The sequence below is a fragment of the Humulus lupulus genome, chromosome 9 (assembly GCF_963169125.1).
Source record: "Humulus lupulus chromosome 9, drHumLupu1.1, whole genome shotgun sequence".
Classification (NCBI taxonomy): Eukaryota; Viridiplantae; Streptophyta; class Magnoliopsida; order Rosales; family Cannabaceae; genus Humulus; species Humulus lupulus.
The window spans coordinates 168,688,180-168,702,184 of record NC_084801.1 but is presented as its reverse complement, the minus strand read 5'-3'; the positions used below and the strand labels follow the sequence as shown (position 1 = coordinate 168,702,184).

At 35.0% G+C, this 14,005-nt stretch overlaps 1 protein-coding gene across 1 annotated transcript; it reads right to left on the bottom strand.

Annotated features, from left to right (window-relative positions):
- Window positions 1–13,084: 13,084 nt before the first annotated feature.
- Window positions 13,085–13,531, bottom strand: LOC133800287 (uncharacterized). Its single transcript, XM_062238243.1, has one exon. It carries the CDS (start codon window positions 13,529–13,531, stop codon window positions 13,085–13,087), a length of 447 nt encoding a protein of 148 aa, XP_062094227.1.
- Window positions 13,532–14,005: the final 474 nt, after the last annotated feature.

Sequence of the window (14,005 nt, the reverse complement as noted above, 5' to 3'; positions counted from 1 at the left end):
ATAAAGATAAACGTCTTTTTACTAATCGTTTTTTAGAGTTACGTTCCCAATGATGCATACAATTTTCACAAACAAGGCAACAAGGATAATCTCAAACAAGCAATTTTCTGATGTGGAAGATCAGTTAAAACCGCAACCACAGAGCATACTTATAATTTTTAGAGATTTCACAACAATATAATTCTTATGGTTTACTTGTCCCCAGGCCTATTTGATTCCACTTACTCGCGCACTACTAACAACTCCCCGAGGTTAATTAGTAGAGGCGGATGGGAATTTTGTTCAAATTTCCTTTAAGCAAAAATTGCTTATGGTGAAAGGACAAGATTTAGGTTTTTTTTTTTTTTTTTCAAGTATTTTTCACAATATTACACTAAAATATTAAAGAAGACAAAGAAAAATAAGGCAAAAATTAAATAAGACTAAAATTTAGGCAAGAGTAGGGAGGCATAGCATGTCATCAACCATAACAAAATTAAGGTAAAAACTAGGAGGCACAAGTGCCATCAACTTAAACATAAGATAGAGGACTAGGAGGCAAAAATTGCCATCAACTAGCTAGGAGGCAAAATTGCCATCAACTAGTAATTTGCGGAATTTAAATAAAATAAAAATACAACAAAATAAATAAAGAAAATTACACAAAGGTTAGGAGGCACAAGTGCCGTCAACTAACAAAGATATAAAAGAAATAAAATTACAACAAAATTAGGAGGCACAAGTGCCATCGACTATAAAAATTTAAAAGGATAGATAGGAGGCACAAGTGCCGTCACTAAAAAAAAAACAATAAATATAAATATAAGTATATATTTTTTTTTTTATGGGTGGTTGAACCGTCCCAAATTTCTTTTTATCTTTTTTTTTTTTTTAGATTTTATAGATATATTTTTTTTTTGTTTTTTTTTTAAGTGTAAAAAAAAAATTAAAATAACTAGTAGAAGAATTCACTAACCTTGAGATAAATTCGTTTCTTTTCTCTTGCAACTCCCCGGCAACGGCGCCAAAAACTTGATGGACCCAAAACGGGTATGTTTAAAAATTTATATATCGCAAGCGCACGAATCGTCCATATAGAATAGTGATCGTAAGCAAGGATGTCGAACCCAAAGGAGTTGTCTAAAATCGAAAATGAAACTATTTTAAATCAAAAGTAATAAATTCTAACCTAGTTCCAAAGATTGATAAGTTTTAATATTATGAACATAAAATAAAAGATTGAAAAATAAAGCTATTTAAGATAATGAAAATAAACCAATAATGAGTTGAAAATAAGTGTTAAAAGAAAAGATTATTAAGATACTAGAATCCACAAAATGTAATTTAATAATATTTATTAGTATATTGATTCCCAAGTGTTAGTGATAGTTAAAATAATTTAAACTATCCTTTTTCAAAAAGATTTGTAATTTTAAACACAAATTTCTTATAAAAAGATAGGATTTTTCTTCACTTTTCAAAATTATAATTTCAAAGCATTTAGTGTAAATCAATCTAATGAAATAACAAATAAATCAATGAACATTATTTATAAGGCAAAACATAATATTTTTGTTCTAAGCATGGATGTGTACAATTTAATGACACATCTTACACAAAGAATATTATGTTTATGCACTAATGAAGTACAAAGTGTAAATATGTTCTAACAATCTAAAATACAAGATATTTAAGATGAAAGAAATATATGAAGAAGAAAAATCCATAGACTTTGTTGCATTACAAGGGAAATCAACATACAACATAAATATTACTTAGTTACAAGTTGCTTCATCATGATCTTAATAATCTTATGAAAAAGATTAGAAGCACATAACTAGAGTAGAAATTACAAAATAAAAGACATACATACTTGCAAAATGCTCTTGAAAAACCCAAATGGAAGAGAGAATGGTAGAGAGAAAATGAGAGAAAAAGATGGTAACCAAAAACATTAAGCACCCACAAAAATGGTCTTCAAAACCCTTATTTATAGCCAAAATGAGATTATTAAAATAATCAATTTAAATTAAGTAAATTGATTAAATTAATAATAATATGGTAAGTAGGGGTAAATTGTAGGAGTGATGATGATTTTGGGGTAAAAATTGTGTAGAAAATGGGTAAAAATGTGGCATTTTAGACAAGGGGACAATGAGTAAATTTATGGGCTCAAGGGGTGTTTGGGGAGCAGTGACAGGCGGCTGGGGCGCCTAGGGGCCTGCTGGGCCGTACGGACGGCTGGGGCAAGGCTGGGGCTGGGAGTCACGGGATGGGCCTGGAGTGGGCCTTGGGGCAGGCGGACTGGGCTGGGCGCTGGATGCTTGGGCTGGCGAAGGAATGAAGTTGATGATGGAGTGAAGTGATGAGGAGATGGACAGGTGGCGGCAAGGAGAGCTGCTGAAGGCTGAAGGCATTTTTGCTGCTGGGTGATGTAGGAGCCGATTGGAGGTTGGCTTCTTGGTGCTGTAGCAGGCGGAAGAAAGCTGAAGCAAGGCTGACCGTGGGCCTGGGCCTGGACTGGGCCGAAGGTGGCAGTGGGCCTGGCGGGCCTGCTGAAGGCTGAAGGCTGAAGGCTGCCACAATTTGCTAATTTCTCTACATAAATGCCACTTTTGTTTTCTTTTCTCTTCTTTCTTTCAAGCATGCAATATAATTCCTACAAGATAAAAATAAATTAAATAACAATCAAATATTTTCAATTATAAATAAATCATATTAATTATTTGAAAATATTGATTATAACTTAATTTAATAAAGCATTTAAGTTCAAAAGAATTACATTTTTAACTTCTAACTTAACAATACAAATTTCATATAATTAAATTACAACAAATTATAATAAAATATCTATTAAAACATATAAAAATCTATAAAACTACACTAAGACTAATAAATTAAAAATTACATAAAAACTTAATAAGTTAATTAAAAACTCAAGAACTAAGCAACAATTAGCATATAAAATATGGTAAAATAACTCTATTTTGTAGAGTTATCAAACTTCCTAAATTCTAGCATGTTTACTGTATATATATTTCTTATGAATGAAATGGAAACTATGGATGATTTCCTTAATGGTATCAGAATAGCGTTTACTTCCCTTCCTCTAAACAAATCCTGTGTTCCTCCTTCTTCTTCCTCTCACCTTATTATTTTTTTTTTCTTGGCTGCTCATCAATGGCCGAAACCCAGAAATTTCACTCCGCTCTAGCTGTAACCAACGTGAAGTCTCTTATTCCAATCACCTTGGACATGGAAATTGGCCAGTATCACTCATGGGCAACCTTATTCAAGGTTCAAGCCAAAGTTCATTCGGTTCTTGAACATATCATCCCTCCTACAAAAGACGAAGCCAAGACGAAGTACCAAGCCTCCAAGGACGCCAATCTCCCTCTATGGCATCGTCTTGATGCTGCTATCCTTCAATGGATTTATGCAACAGTATCTCCTGATATTCTCACATCGATCCTTGAGGTCGATGAATTGGCAAAAAATGCTTGGCAGCTTGTGGCTGATTTATTTCAAGATAACAAAAACACTCGGGCAGTATATCTTGAAACTCAGTTCATGAACACGAGCTTGGCGGATTTCTCTTCAACCTCCACCTATTACAATCAGCTGAAATCTCTTGCCGACCAATTTTCCAATGTCGGGGCCCCTGTTTCCGATCAACGTCTGGTGTTACGTCTCCTAGCTGGCTTAACTGAAGCATACAGCGGGTTTGTCACGGTTATGCAACAAAAGGATCACTTACCAAACTTTGCGACGAGGTGTTCTCATTTAAAGTTAGAAGAGACCATGATTAAAGAAAAGGCAGCCTGTGATTCTGGTTCCACCTCCCTCCTGTCCGTGGATGGCGACTCTTCTTCCCAGCCACCACAACAAAATGGCAACAATACTAATTCGCAAATCCGTAATAATAATAATAATCATGGCAAGAAAAACAATCGTGGCAGAGTCAACAACAATTGCAGCAGCTGAGGCGGACGTGGCAGTGGCGGGGGTGGAGGCAACGCCGTCAGAGGTGGCACACAGCAACTGTCGTGTAAGGCCTAATCGTCGTACCACCAGCCGTTCTTTAGTCCTTGGGCCAGGTGGGCCCAACCTCCTTGTCCATATCCAACAGCTTCATGGCACCCCCGCTCTCCACCTCCTTGCCAATCTGGAGTTATTGGACCAAGACCGCCGCAAGCATACTCTGCCTCAGTCGCACCATCCACTATTGGGTATACACCTACGAACATTAATGCAGCCATGCATACTCTTGCACTCTCTCAACCAGATGAAAATTGGTATATGGACACTCAATAGCAATTACACAACAGTGTTGGTAGCTCTATTCTAAAAGGAGCCTAAAAATATTTTTTAAGGATTAAATGCTCATACATTATAAACACAGATTGATTTTGGAGAATATTAATTGGAGGGAATATTTATTTTGATTTTTTTTTTTAAAAAATATGCATGATATATATTAACTATAAACTCTAACATGAAGTGAAAATACATTTTGTCACAATGATTGAGACTTTCTCTTTGGACAAGAACAAGAAGACATCGCGCAACATTTTCTAGCACAGGGATATGGCATAACACAAACAATATTAAATTAGTATAAACCCCCAAGGATTTCCTGAGGGAATCAAACCTGACTGTATCAATGGCTTTTGTAAAAATATATGCAATTTGTTTGTCAGTCTCAATATATTCTAAGAACAAAGTTTTATTTTCAACAAGTCCCCTGATAAAATGATGAAGGATGCCAATGTGTTTAGTGCAAGAGTGTTGAACATGATGTTTTGAGATCTTAATTGCACTAGCATTATCACAAAAAATAGTCAAAGTGTCAAGATCAAACCCATAATCTGTCATCATTTGTTTCATCCATAATAATTGGGTACAATAGCTTCTTGCAGCTATCTACTCAGCCTCAACAGTTGACAAGGAGATTGAATTTTGTTTCTTGTTGTGCCAGGAAACTAGATTGTTTCCTAGGTAGAAACATCCACTACTTGTACTTTTTCTGTCATTTGCATTGCCTTCCCAATCAGCATCACTAAAACAAACAAGGTTAGAGTTTGTTTCCTTTGAGTACCAAATTCCATACTCCTAAGTACCATTCACATAGTAAATGATTCGCTTTACAGTTGTCACATGGGATTCCATATGATTTCCTTGATACTGAGTACATACCCCAACACTATAGCTAATGTCAGGACGACTAGTTCTGTATCTCACAGCTAGTCATCCTGTGAGATACAGAAGACTTCCAATCATGCTTCTATACAGTGTTGGATCTACCTTTACACCATTTTCATCCTTGATCAGTTTGACCATGGTTCCCATTGGTGTTTTAATATGTTTAGCAGACTCCATCCCAAATTTCTTGATCAAATTTTTTGCATACTTACTTTGAGATATGAAGGTTCCTTCTTCTGTCTGTTTGACTTAATATCCTAAGAAGTAATTTAACTCCCCTACCATGCTCATCTCAAACTCATCTTTCATTTGCTTGACAAATTCCTGCACTTGAGTGTTAGAAGTGGACCAAAAACAATATCATCGACATAAATTTGACCAATAATAATGTCAGAATCAACATCTTTAATGAACAAAGTTTTTGTAGTGTCTCAGAATTTTACTTAGCTAGATAGTAGTAGTAGTAGTAGCTAGTAGTAGCCTGTAGTATGTTAGTTTCCGTGGATTTTGGTTCAAACCGATACTTAGTTGGAAACTCATAGCAAGAGTTATAGATTTTATAAGTTTAACCTATAGTTTAGAAATATTAATTGTAACATAAGATTTGATTAATATTGCTGGTCCTAGAAATATTGTTCATTATAACCTAAGGTTTAGATAGAATTAATAAGAGTGTGACACTTGTCACAAGCATGTTATTAAGGATTTAAGTATTTTTGATGAATATTTTAATTAAAAGAAAGATCTAGAAGCTCTAGAACATTCCAGCAGCTGTTAGGATCACGTTTTACTTAGTCAAAGTTGTTTTAATTAATTTCAAAATATCCTAAAAAGTGCAAAAACGTGTTTAAAATATCAGCGTATGCTGATATATCGCAACTATAGGGGTCGATATATCACTTACGAGAGATACGAAAAACACGTCGATTTTGCACGAACGAAAGCACGAGGGCTCGGGATATAGGTCTAGGCGATATATCCCCCAAGGTAGGCGATATATCGCCCCTGGCATTTTTTTTTTTTTGAATCTTGAGGATTTAAATTTAAAACAGCCTTAACCACTTGGACCTGCCCTAGAACGATTTTGACCGAGTTATTGGCATCTGTTGAGCGAAAATTCAAATATTTTTCATTTTATATTCATTTATTTATTCAAATTAAAAGGGGTTAGTTTCACTCCTTGAACTCTATAAATAGGACCAAGTACTCAGCCATTTCACTCATCATTCAAGCTTTGTTCAGAGCCTCCAAGCTGCTAAGATTACTATAAAGAGAAACACTTGGGTTTTGGGTTAAAAGCTTTTCCAATCTAAGCTTTTCTAAACACTTGGGAAGTAAGATATAGTGTTATTTCGGTATCGAGGAATAGATCAAAGTCATAGTTCATCAAGGTATTCCTATCCTTAAGTTCAGTTCTTCATAGTTCTTTAGTTTTCTTTCAGATCCTAACTTATTGTTTTTATGATTCTTGATTAGGCGTTTAAGTTTCTTGAAACTTAAGGTTTTCGGCAAGTTTCCTTCTTGATTGTTTAGTTCTCTTTTCATCTCATTTTCTTTAGAAACTCACGATTCTTATTGTTGATTTTAAGAGTGTTCCAAATCCTGTTCTTGTCTCCATATCCCGATTTTTGGTAAGGAAAATAGGTTAGATTATATGTGTTTATATGTTTATGCTATGATATGTGCTATGTATATATGTATAAATATGATTTATAGTCATTTGGGGCTTATAGTTGCTTAGATAGCAAATCCCAAGAATCTTTATCAATTTCATGGTTTAGAGTTATGATTTACCCTACCTCAATTAGTAGACAGAGGACCTAGACGGGTTATCATATACTATAGTTATGATCTAACCTACCTTGATTAGTAGACATAGGACCTAGATGGTTTTATCACATACCATGTTATTGAGTTAATGGTCATTAATATTGTAGTCTTATATGATATACGGTTTTATAGTCATATGCTTTATAGTATATGCTTTATGATATAGTCTTATGTTTTATGATTTATGACATATATGTTTTTAGTAGATTTTCCTTGCTGGGCATTAGGCTCATTCCTTTCTTTTCAGAGTGATGCAGGAAAATGAACATGGAAGGCGGGAATGATTCGTGGCAGCTTGGCATTTGTGTTGAGGATGAATGGACTGAATGGACTGCTGGAAGATCGAGGATGACGTTGTTTAAAGTCTTTTAAATTATGTTCTTATGTATTTCTGCACTTAGTATTTAAACAATTAATTTAAGTTTATGTTTTATGTTTTATAACAATGGGATCCCATACCTTATTTTGTATTTCCTACAATATTTTGGGTTTTGAATAAAGTTCCAGTATTTCTTGATATATGTATTCAAATTAGTAGCTATGTCTTAGTATTTTTTAATGGTCAGAGGTCTTAGAAATAGTTGGGCATTACAATTTTATCAACTCCATCTCTCCTATAACCATTTAAAACAAGAAATTGAGTTAACCTTTCATACCAGGCTGTGGGAGCTTGTTTCAAACCATAGAGAGCCTTTTTGAGTTGAAAAACATGATCTGGAAAATGTGGATCTTCGAAACCCTTTGGTTGTTCAACAAATGCCTCTTTATTTAATATACCATTCAAAAATGCAGATTTGACATCCATTTGGTATAGTTTAAAACCAAAAATGAAAGCCACGGCTAGCAATAGCGTAATAGACTCAAGTCTAGCAACAGAGGCAAAGGTTTCATCAAAGTCGAATTTCTCATGCCATTGCTTAGGAGCTTGTTTCAATCCATATAAGGATTTTACAACTCTTCATACTTTATGTTCATATCATGGTAGGACAAACCCTTCGGGTTGTTCCATATAGACCTCTTCATTGAGGTCACCATTAAGAAATGTCGTCTTGACATCCATTTGATGAACATACAAGTTGTGTATAGAAGCCAAAGCAAACAAAATTCTTATAGAAGTTTTTCTTGCAACAGGCACATAGGTATCGAAATAATCGATACCCTCCTTTTGCCTAAACCCTTTAGCTACTAATCTAGCTTTAAAGTTTTGGATAGTGTCGTCAGTGTGATATTTTCTCCTAAATACCCACTTACACCCAATTGGCTTAGACCTCAGTGGGAGGTCTACCAATTCCCAAGTGTTGTTGGAAAGAATGGAATCCATCTCATCATTGATGGCTTCTTTCCAAAATGCACTATGTCTTGATTGCATGGTTTCTCTGTAAGCCTTAGGATCATCCTCAACGAGAAGTACAATAAGAATTTTCCTAATGACTTCCTCTCTATTTCCTTCTACCTTGTAGAAAGAAATTCGTTGAGAATCTATTCCATCCAATCCTAAACTTTTCTCCTTTCTAGCCCTTTGACTTCTTCTAAGTTTAATGGGTTACTCTACATTTCTTTGAGAATTCTCCTCTTGAAAAACATTTTTGGATGTAGATACTTGAGAATTGTTCTCATATAGAAAATTCTCCTTTGGGGATGTTGAAGCTTGAGAATTGTTGTAACATAACATGTTCTCAAAGAATTAAACTTCTCTAGATTCAATCACAACATTAGACTCTAAGTCTAATAGCCTATAAGTTTTACTATTGTTGGCATAACCAACAAAAGCACATTTTATGGCTATTGAACCTAACTTTGTTCTATTAGGTTCGTTTTTCTTGTAATATGCAAGACACCCCCACACTTTGAAGTACCATATGTTGGATTTTCTTCCTTTCCATAACTCATATGGAGATATCTCATTTTTCTTCATCGGTATTCAATTAAGAATGTGACAAGTGGTTAACAATGCTTCACCCCATAAGTTGAAGTTCAACTTCGAAAACACCAACATAGATTTTATCATCTCTAGGTAAGTCATAGTTTTCCTTTCGGCAACAACATTGTGTTGTGGTGTATAAGGTGCGGTGCACTCATGAATTATGTCATTTTATTCACAAAATGCACTGAATTCATTAGAGAAGTACTCTCCTCCTCTATCATTTTTTAGCACCTTAATCTTTTTATTGAGTTGATTTTCAACTTCTAATTTATATACTTTAAAAAGCATCAAAAGTCTCATCTTTATGCTTTAAAAGAAACACATAGGTATATCTACTAAAATCATCTATAAAAGTAAGAAAATACATTTTACCACTTCTAGATAAAACACAATTTAATTCACTAAGATCACTTTGGATTAAATCTAGTAAATTAGATGATCTTTCTACACCAAAAAATGGCTTCTTAATCATTTTTTCCTTAACACATGTTTCACATTTTCCATAATTATTAATATTGCATGCAATCATACCACATTTTACTACTCTTTTCATGGTTGAAAAAAATATATGAGATAGTCTAAGATGCCATAGAAATAAAGAATCATACTCAACAATATAAGTGGAATTAACATTTTTATTGATAATATTTTGAAAGTTACATCATTGGTGCACAACTTAACCATATCCTCACAAGAGTACCCCTTTCCCAAAAATACATTGGATTTGGTATGAATAAGTTTATCAGAATCAAAAACGGCTTTAATGCTGGGCTTCCCAAGAAAATCACCACTTACCAAGTTTCTACTCATTTTGGGAACATAAAGCACATTCACTAATGTGACTTTCTTGCTGGAGGTGAAAAAGACTTCAATGGTACATTTACCAAGTACCTTGGATTTGCCCTCATTGCCCATTTGAATCTCATGGTTGCCCTTTAACTCTTCAAATGTCTTGAACAATGATTTTCCATAGGTTACATGGACGGTGGAACATGTGTCATACCACCATCCCTTCACCTTGCCTTAGACTAGATTCACCTCACTAAGGGTAGCAACTATATTCTCCTCTTTAGTTGCATTTACCTTAGGTCCTTGTTGGTCTTTTCTATGCCTACACTCTCTAGCATAGTGACATTTTTTTCCACACACAAAGCAAGGACCTTTCTCGCCCTTAAACTTGTTTGGGTTGGTTTTTGGACCCAAAGATGTCTCATTACCCTTCTTGCATTTCCCTTTGTTTTTTGAGATGTTTTGGTTGTGACACCGCATTTGCTTTGGAAGTCTCTCCATTAGACCTCTCCACAAGTTTGTCTCTACATATCGATTCCTCCTCGATTCGAATATGATTTTGGATTTCCTCCAAAGAAAAATCCTCATTTTTATGAAAGATTCTTTTCCTATAGCTCCTCCAAGTTGGTGATAATTTTGCCACTATAGCACCAACTTGAAAGGCCTCGGGAAGCTCAATCTTCAAAACTTTCAATTTGTTAACAATTATTTGTAGCTCATGAATTTGAGGAATAATAGGTTTATCACCAAAAAAATTGAAATCGATATATTGAGAAATTAAAACCTTTTCGGTACCTTCCTCTTCCGCATTGAATTTTATCTTAAGTGCATCCCATATCTCCTTTGCCGACTTGGTCTCAGTGTAGAGGTCATAGAGCCTATTGGATAGGGTGTTGAGGATATGAATCATACAAAGGATATTTTCACCCTCCCTCCTCCTTCTTTTCTCCACCACCTCGGGAGTGTCTTTGTCGGATGGCGTTGGGAGAGGTTCAAGTGTGGACTCTAGGGTGTAGGCGATCTTGAGAGTGGTCAAGAGAAACCTCACCTTGTCTTGCCACCTAATGAAATTGGATCCATCAAACCTATCCAACCTCACTAGGTCTTGGCTCATAATTTTGATAGTCTTACCTTCCATTGAAACAAACAAAGGGTTAAGCTTTTGAATATTAGGAAAATATAAGTTGCCTCAATAGAATTGGTAAAAAAGGCCTTTGCAACTCTAAGCAAAATATACAAATGAACAAGGATTGATTAAATAAAGTTACAACTCTATAACAAAAGATACATGTAAATATAGAAAAGAGGTAGAAGAGGATAGAAATAGAAAATATAACTACATGACAAAAAGATACAAATAAACTAGAAGTAGTAGAATGAAAGATATAGATGAGATTACAACTATAAAACAAAAGATACAAATAAAAGAGTAAATATAGAATAATATAAGAAGATGAAAAGCAAAAGAATAAAAGAACAAGAACAAGAACAATGAACAAAGAACTCTCACTCACACAACCAAAGTGAAGAGTGTTGGGGATCACCAACTTGAACAAGGTTTGAAACCTTTGTCCAAAAGTTTATTTCCCCTAACTCAAGCACTAAGGGATCTCTCACAATTTTTGAAATAGCTCTGTAGAATTATCAAGCCTCTAGGTGTTTTCTATCCAAGTACTCTAATGGATAGAAAAGTTGTGTCATACAAGTGAGCATTAGGCTCCTATTTATAGAGTTTTGAGACACCCTTTGAATTTTAAATTCCACCAACCCCCATGGCTGCTACCAATGATTAATTGAATGTTTATGGAATTAAAATAGAGATTTGGGAGTTACTTGGTTGTTGGAAACATTCAAAATTGGATAAAACCAAAAATTGGAAAATGTTCTCAGCCACTTCTGGCCGCGGCCACCACGTGTTTTCAGTTACCAATTTCCAAACTTTTCCAAAGTTATTCCCACTTGATAATCTAACTTCCATACACATTATGGGAGTTAAAATCGCATTTCTAGCAGTCATATCTCTTATGGCTTTGAGAAAATCAAATCAAAATTGTGTAACAACAAATCTACACAATAATGAGCAATATTTGGGAGTTACAAATTTGTTACTAAAATTATAACTCTCAAATATGTTACATTTTTGTATTACACACTATGCAAAATGTTGTAACTCTTTTTTATATGTTATAACATGTGACACTCTTTGTCACTTATATTTAATCTATAACAGTATATTATAAAGTAATATATCATTCGATGTAACTTGATGTGACATATTATTATTGGTGCAATTTAATATTGAATCTTGTATATTTTAAAAAATATGTGAGACTAATATGTCATATTAAGTGGTGTTAAATACTATATGATGCCTTATATCAATAATCATTTTTAAAAAAACTTTAGATTATAAATAATACTTTCACAATCAGTCATTGTATTCCACCTCAAAATAAAGAATAAAGAGCTAGCTAAATATAGGGTTCTATAATTTTTTTTATTAGTTTTTAATTAAGTTTGACTAAAAGAAGTAGAGAATATTTTGGAGTTGCACGAATTAAGTAGACCAAGCTTGCCTCTTGATCCAACTAAGCGCCTCCTTTACACCCATAGCTTCTGTTATTTCAGGCTTCGCCTTTCCTTGTCTGCAGAAGACTTTAGCTTCCATGAGTAGACTCTCATCATTTTTGGCAACACAACTAAAACTATAATGCCCACCCGAATAAAAAAAAGTTGTGTCAACATTGATCTTAATCTTGTTTAAAGCTGGTTTGGTCCACCGCTCCTGCCCATCTTCAGGCTTAAGAGCCCCCTAAGATGGTTGAAAATGCCTTTCTTGAGCTGAAACCCACTGATCAAGATTAGCTTTTGCTAACACAATTGTTTCACTAACAGACAAAGCCTTCTGGTTCCATACCAAATCATTCCTTGCTTTCCATATAGACAAATAGACCATACCCATTAAATTCCTGACCTACTTTGAGTTAATATCAAAAGCTTGCTGAAGCCAATTCGCAAACTCTAAGCTGCCACCAGTCGGACTCCTCACTCCCACTCTTTCCCAATAGTTATGAGCAAAAAGACACTCAGCCAGGACGTGTACAATCGTCTCAGGGGAGCCATGATACAACGGACACCTCTCATCCAATTCAACTCTGACCTTAACTGTACTTGAGTTGGAAGGCATCTTGTGGAAGCACGCCAAAGCAGATTGCGAACCTTTGGTAGTGTTTTCAACTGCCATAAATTGCGCCAGAATGTTTCATTGCCATCCAAAGTCCAACGCTCATTAACCTCCTGTAAGAGTTTATATGCGCTCTTAACTGAGTAGTTACCAAAACTTTCCTTCACCTACTTCCACTAATCTCTGGAAGCTGAGACACTCAAAGGAATGCCCAAAATTAGCTTTTTATCCCTTTCTTCAAAAAGGTCATTAACCAAGTCAATATTCCATTCATGAATTCCTGGAATAAGAAGACTAGCCACCTTCTGATTCACCAAGCCTTGGTTATGTATCACAACATAAGGGTTCTCATGACTTGGCAACCAAGGTTCATTAAGCAGGTTCACCTCCAAGCCTGTCCCCACACTCCATCTAGCCCATCTTTTGACTATATCCTGAGTCTCCCATATGCTACACCAAATGAAACTAGGATTGTTTCCCAATCTAGCATTCAGGAAAGATCTGCGGGGATAGTAGCATGCCTTGAAAACCTTACCCACCAAACCATCCTCATTAGTCAACAGACGCCATCCTTGTTTTCCCAATAAAGTAAGATTAAAATCCCTCAAAATTATGAACCCCATCCCGCCTCTAGATTTGTGGTGACTTAAGCGATCCTAGCTCATCCAGCTAATACCTTTCCTTATATTCTCAAAGGTGTTCCACCAAAACCGACTCATCATTCATTCCACATCCTTGCATAGAGTCAGTGGAAGGAGAAAAACATTCATAGCATAATTTGGTAATGCTTGCACCATTGTTGTAACGTTCCAAATTACCTAGTAAGGCATAGGACCTTGATTAGGGGGCCAGAATGGCAAATTATGGAAGTTATGTGCTTATGTGATATTTATATGTATCATTGTATGACTATGTGAGTTATATTATAATATGACTTGATATGCAAGTTTAGGTGTATTAAATATGCATGTGGGCCCATTTCTTATTAGAAGGGCAATTTTTGTAATTTGGCCCATTATGGTTATATTTGGCATATATGTGATATATGTTTGAGACCACATTATTATGTGGATATATTTAGGTTACTCGGCACGAGG

Coding starts and splice junctions, on each gene's coding strand:
- LOC133800287 (XM_062238243.1), bottom strand. CDS start 13,531: ATGGGGTTCATAATTTTGAGGGATTTTAATCTTACTTTATTGGGAAAA.